The sequence below is a fragment of the Parasteatoda tepidariorum genome, chromosome 4 (assembly GCF_043381705.1).
Source record: "Parasteatoda tepidariorum isolate YZ-2023 chromosome 4, CAS_Ptep_4.0, whole genome shotgun sequence".
In the NCBI taxonomy this organism is placed as follows: Eukaryota; Metazoa; Arthropoda; class Arachnida; order Araneae; family Theridiidae; genus Parasteatoda; species Parasteatoda tepidariorum.
Genome location: NC_092207.1, coordinates 32,834,988 through 32,840,610, shown reverse-complemented (window position 1 = coordinate 32,840,610; position 5,623 = coordinate 32,834,988). Strand labels below are relative to the sequence as shown.

The window sequence follows — 5,623 nt, the reverse complement described above, 5'->3', positions numbered from 1 at the left end:
AAAATCTTGGCTGATTTCAATATGCTGTTAAATGTTGTCCGCCATTGCTTCTGTGGTTAACGTCACGTTGTAATCCAACTGCAGTTGAGTTCAACGGTAATTGTAGTTCAAGATGAGCGTTCGATGACGTATGCTATCAAACTCACAAATGGACCAATCAGAGGTTAGCGCTGATTTCCAGCTGACGGCGTCCTGTCCTAAGAAACCAGGCCTTAAGATTTCCGATGAAATCGATACGAACAAAGCACATCGAAAAGTGATTAGTATTTTAATATGCGATTTGAAACTCACGTGTCGTAATGATCTCTCAGCAAAAATTTGTCATTTTTAAAATTCCGAGAGAAAGAGTAATAAAAACTGCCTTTTTCGTTTTACCATGAAATTGGCGTAAATAAAGAGAATAAAGAAGTGCGCGATTAATAACTGGTAAAAAAAAGGATTGAAAAAACACTTGAATTTAAAATAAAATCAGCAAAAATAAATTCGAAATTCGCTTATCTTATTATCAAGGGCTAATATTGTATTAAAAATATTGGTTTTTCAAAAGACCATACAAAATTCCGGAGCAATTACAGCGGAAAAAGCAAATGAGAAACATAGATTTGCAATAAAATCTATGTAAACTGAGTTTGTCAAAAATGATGAGTCAAACGTGCAACTCAAAATTTTAGACATTTTTTAGAATTATTTCTCAAAAAAAAAAATATATATTTTTAAATGTGTGCAGAAGATTTTGCGGGCTGCACATAAACAGTAGGCTGGCTACAGGTTGTGCATCTCTATTTTAAACTAAAAAAAATTGATTGTCTGAATACAAGGCTTGGCAATGTCAGGATATCTTGATAATGAAATTAGCATATTTTTATTCAGTACCAGTACCGTAGTTAATAGCTGTTTCATAAAATGTATAACTGTTTCTTTATTACAATAATTCATACTCCAAACTTAAAAATTTGATTTTAAGAAAAGGAAAAAACTATGACAGGGAAAGTATAGAATTCTATTCTATAATACAGGCTTTAATTTATTTTCTTTTTAAAAATTTATTTTTGTTTACATTTTCTTAAATTATGGTAGCTGGAAATTAGTCCTGCTATTTGATAAGTAAAATATATTTTTATGCATAAGAAATAATATTAATATTTTAATATTGACATTTAGTTATTGTGCACACTACTGCCCTTACGAAATTAAGACATATTTATTTTACAGTCCGAGTAATGTCGAAATTAGAAAAAATTTGCCAAGGATAGGGGCGCTGGTGTGTGTTAGCTGTTGAGGCAGTCAAGGTGTTCGATGACAAAGAAGTAATGTAGAAATGCTAAACAATTTTTGATGCATAAAATTTGTCAGTAAGATGATGAATTTTTATCTGAATCATTTAGCATTTAAATGTTAGCAACAAATTAAAAAAAGCAATGACAAAAAGTATTTCTTTATTATCAAGGGCGCCAGCGGAATAATATAAAAGAGGGTGCAACCCCCTTACAAACTAATCCCCCCTCCCAAAAAAAATTTTTTTTTAAATATTCTGTTATTACATTTTGTTTTGTTATTACATATACTTTCATCTGTTAATTTAATTTATTGTTAACAAGATATTTAAGTACGAATTTCTTGTACTTGCAAATTTTGCTTGGAGAAACTGTATTGATGGCGCTGACATAGCTACTGACTTTGAAACGCAAATAACTACAAACAGTAGTTTCGTATACTAACGTGTTAGTGCACGCTTTACATTGGTATTTTTTGAGTTGATGAAGATCTACAGTTGTGAGAAGTCAATTTGTGTTATACACTTTTGTTAAACTAAATAACTAATAGAAAATATAATCTTATTATTTATATTTTATTAAATAAAATTTAAAAATATAGCTTAGATATTGCCCAAGCAAAAAATATTTTGTACTACACTTCGACTTATGAATAGATTTTACAAATTGAGTGCATTCTGTTATTTTTTGAAATTACAGAAGTTAGAAAGATAATTTGCTTTAGAAATGACGTTTTTTCTTTCATTTTTTTTAAGAACAACATTTCTATAGAACATGATAAAAACAATTTATATTTTAATAAAATATGATTGTGAGTGGGAAGTTTATTGAAAAATTCTGATATTTAAAACACCAAGAAATTCGGGGGAGGATAAATTACATTTTAAAAATTGGATTTTTCAGTGATCTTATTTCATGACTTTTTTTAAAAAAAAATAGTTAAAATAATGACAATCAAAAGTCATGAATTGTCAAAAATCATGAAATTTCGAATCATGTAAAACGAATGGCGTTTTCTGACGCTACGGACTGACAATAAGCCGAAATAGATTGGGGTTGAATTAATTGCGAAAACGTTGAATAGAACAATGTGAACTGTGTCTTTTGGCATAATTCGTAGCGAAAATCAACATGGTAAAATAAAAATCTCATTTTGAAAAATGAAAAATTGAGTACTTTTTAAAAACACCCAATAAGAAAAGCACCTTTAAGGGCTTTAAAAAACGAAAACAAGCACCTTTAAGCCCTTTTTAAAAAATGCTACCCACCCTGTCAATTACAGCCTGGTAAAGAGGAAAATTCATAGCAGTAATAGATTTCTGTAAAACTAAATTAGGAAGATAATAAGGGCATCCAATTCATTTTGCACATCTTTCAAAAACTTTTGTATACCATTTTTGACACCGATCATTACAGGTGCATTATCAGCACCAAAAAAGGAAACACATTTCTGATAGGGAATGTCTATTAACTCCAGAACAACCATCTGTAATAATAGTAAATGCTAAAACACTACTTTGAATTGATTCATCAAAAAATGTTCCCACTAATGGAGTTATGAGTCTGAGTCATCTGTCCCCGGCAATTGCAATTGAAAAGGCAGCGTTTTTCAATTGATCCACAATTGATTTCTGCAGTTCATTGGTAATTTCATTATTCTCATTTACTATAGCAGAGCTCTTCTGCCACAGCTATTATTCTTTGCTATATCAAAATCGAGAAACATCTTTTTAAAACGTCTTCCAGCATCAATTCCAGCACTGATGGTAAATTATGCTCTACTAAAAAAGCTTTGAAGTCGCATTCAGCATTCGTCTCTTTTATAACGGCTTCTTCATTAATGCTCGTTTGAAAAAAAGAAACTATCTTCTTTGTGGAAGTAAAAAGTTCTTTGTTGTTCTGGTGCTTTGTCGATTTTACGTGCCTAACTATATCAGTTTTACCACCATACGCGATGCTAAAAAGTCATTTTTACATACGCTGCCATGTACTACAAAATTCGATCTAGAAATAAACGGAAATTAGAGAGAATAAAACACCTTAAAGGCTTGTTTTCGTTCTGCCATAATAAATTAATAAGATTAATCGAATGCGCAGATAAATATCACCATAAACCAATTGCTATTTTGCTTTTACACTTGCCTTTTTCTTGCAATGTTTTCTTCATGGAGTCTAGCTTTAAAATCCATGGTTTGCTTTCGCGCCGGTAAACAGGAAGTCATGTGATAACGGCGCTTCGCTCTCATTGGTAGAAGAGAGGTGAAATCCATTACGTCATACTGAACGATGTGACGTATATGAAGGGAAAGGGAGGATCACAGCAGGCGGGTAAAAATGCATGTGATCTGCGCATAAAAAATAGCTAAAATTAGTAAAAATGCGGAAAGCTTCTGCAAAATGCGGAAGGGTTTTGCAGCTATGCATATGTATCAGTAAAAATTCAAATAAAAGAATAAAAAAAGGCCGAGATAGCCTGGTCGGTAGGGCGCTGGGCCCATGTCTAAGAGTTCGTGGGTTCGATCCCCGCCAGCCGAAGACTCCCCCGCATAGTAAATGGTGACTGATACACGTTAAATCTGTCGAGTCGCAAAGTCCTCCATATTCCCATAACAAATCAATACCACTGGGGGTACTGATCCAGGAGTTTCCTTGTCTTCTGGATTGGTTTAAAATTACAAGGCTACGCCGTTGAACATTAATAGTTGCAAACCCAAAAATTGGGTCGGCTGTTCATCGACGGATATAAAATAAAAAATTCAATAATAAAGCAATGCCAACTACACCACATCCTGAGTAGTTATATTCATGTAATTCTAATGAGAGGTTGTGATTCCAAAATCATGAACTATACAGAATAGGAAAATAATAAGAACATCGTTTTCATAACAATATGTAATCTTTTTTTTTATATATATATTTCTAACTTAAATTACATTCCTTGCATATTTTATACCCTAAATATAACAGTGCATGTAAATATGTATTTATGAACATTATAAGTTTTTTTCCCTTTAATAAATTTCAGCTTTTTACAGATAAAAAAAATATTAAAAAGTATGCTAGTATCAAATGAGTTCTAGGATTACCGAAGAAGTTAAAAAAAAATATATCGAAGAAAGCTGTTTTATTGTAGAATAAAGAAAGATAAGCAACTTTAACTAGTAAGATTTTGATACAATCATATACAGTCTTAAAATTCTGATTTACAGTCACTCATAAGGCAATCTTATTCATGTCAGAAAAAACGATCACTTAAAGATTTATCACAAGCATGTCTAGGAGTTAGTTGGGTCAATTTTGCAATGAATAAATGGGTATTAATTGAACGTTTACATGTCAAATAAAACAAAACAATCTGTTCACAAATTTGATTTATAGCCCAGGGGCCAATATTATTCAAAATTTACAACAATTACCTGCAAAAGAGTCATTTCTAAAGCTGTGGATATTACTTTTAAAGTATTTAAGAGTTGAAAAAAATATTTTATTTTAGTTTCTTTACGAATTCTTATCTAACATTAAAATATTGACATCTCAATGTACAATTTCCAAATAAATCTTTACAAAGCATAATAAGCAAAAGCGCTGAAAGATATCACAGGGAAAGATATCAAATGAGTTATTGTTTTATATCAATAAAAATAGCAAAAACGCTGAAAGATGTCACAGGCAAAGATATGACGTGAAGATAGCGTGTGTTACGAGACTCTATCCGAAAGTAAAATATTCTGTCTTTCTCTACTTCTCTGAATAATAAATCTGAGTAAATAATAAAACTTCTAGTAAAAAAGAACAACATTTTATTTGCATAATAATTTTCAGACGATCATTTCTTGTTCCACAAAAAGAAGACGTTGCCATGGCAACTCGGCAGTTTTAAAAGAAATCAAAAGTTAGCTTTTAGCTTACATAAAAAGTAATTAACAACTTTCAACATCCTCCCCTCTTTTGATTTTGTTGTTGTAGCTCATTTACGTCGCTTTAGAGCCGCACAATGGGCTATTGGCGACAGTCTGGGAAACATTCCTGCGGATGAACCGAAGACATGCCATCACAATTTTGATCCTCTGCAGAGGGGATGGCACCCCCGATTCGGTAGCCCGACGACCCGCAAGCGAAGTCGAGCTCTTTACGGTAGAACAGTTTAACGAGGACCAATACCGCACACCCTCGGTCCCTACGCAGACTGATCCAAGTGATCACCCACCCGCACACTGACCGCAGCCAGTGATGCTTGACTTCTGCTGGGAACCGTGTCTTAACGATCAGTCCACTGCGGGACCTTTTGATTTTGAGAAAATCAAAATATAAAATTTTTTTTAAAATTATCTATCTCTAAATGATGAAAA

The 5,623-nt window shown here is 32.3% G+C and overlaps 1 protein-coding gene across 1 annotated transcript in view; it reads right to left on the bottom strand.

Annotated features, from left to right (window-relative positions):
* The window catches only part of LOC107449204 (vacuolar protein sorting 4), a gene marked incomplete at its 5' end in the record, with an annotated part of 113,844 nt that extends 108,986 nt beyond the window's left edge, over nucleotides 1-4,858 (bottom strand). Inside the window, 1 exon segment of the mRNA XM_071179626.1 lies at nucleotides 4,691-4,858. Coding sequence (XP_071035727.1) covers nucleotides 4,691-4,705 — 15 coding nt within the window.
* Between the last annotated feature and the right edge of the window lie 765 nt (nucleotides 4,859-5,623).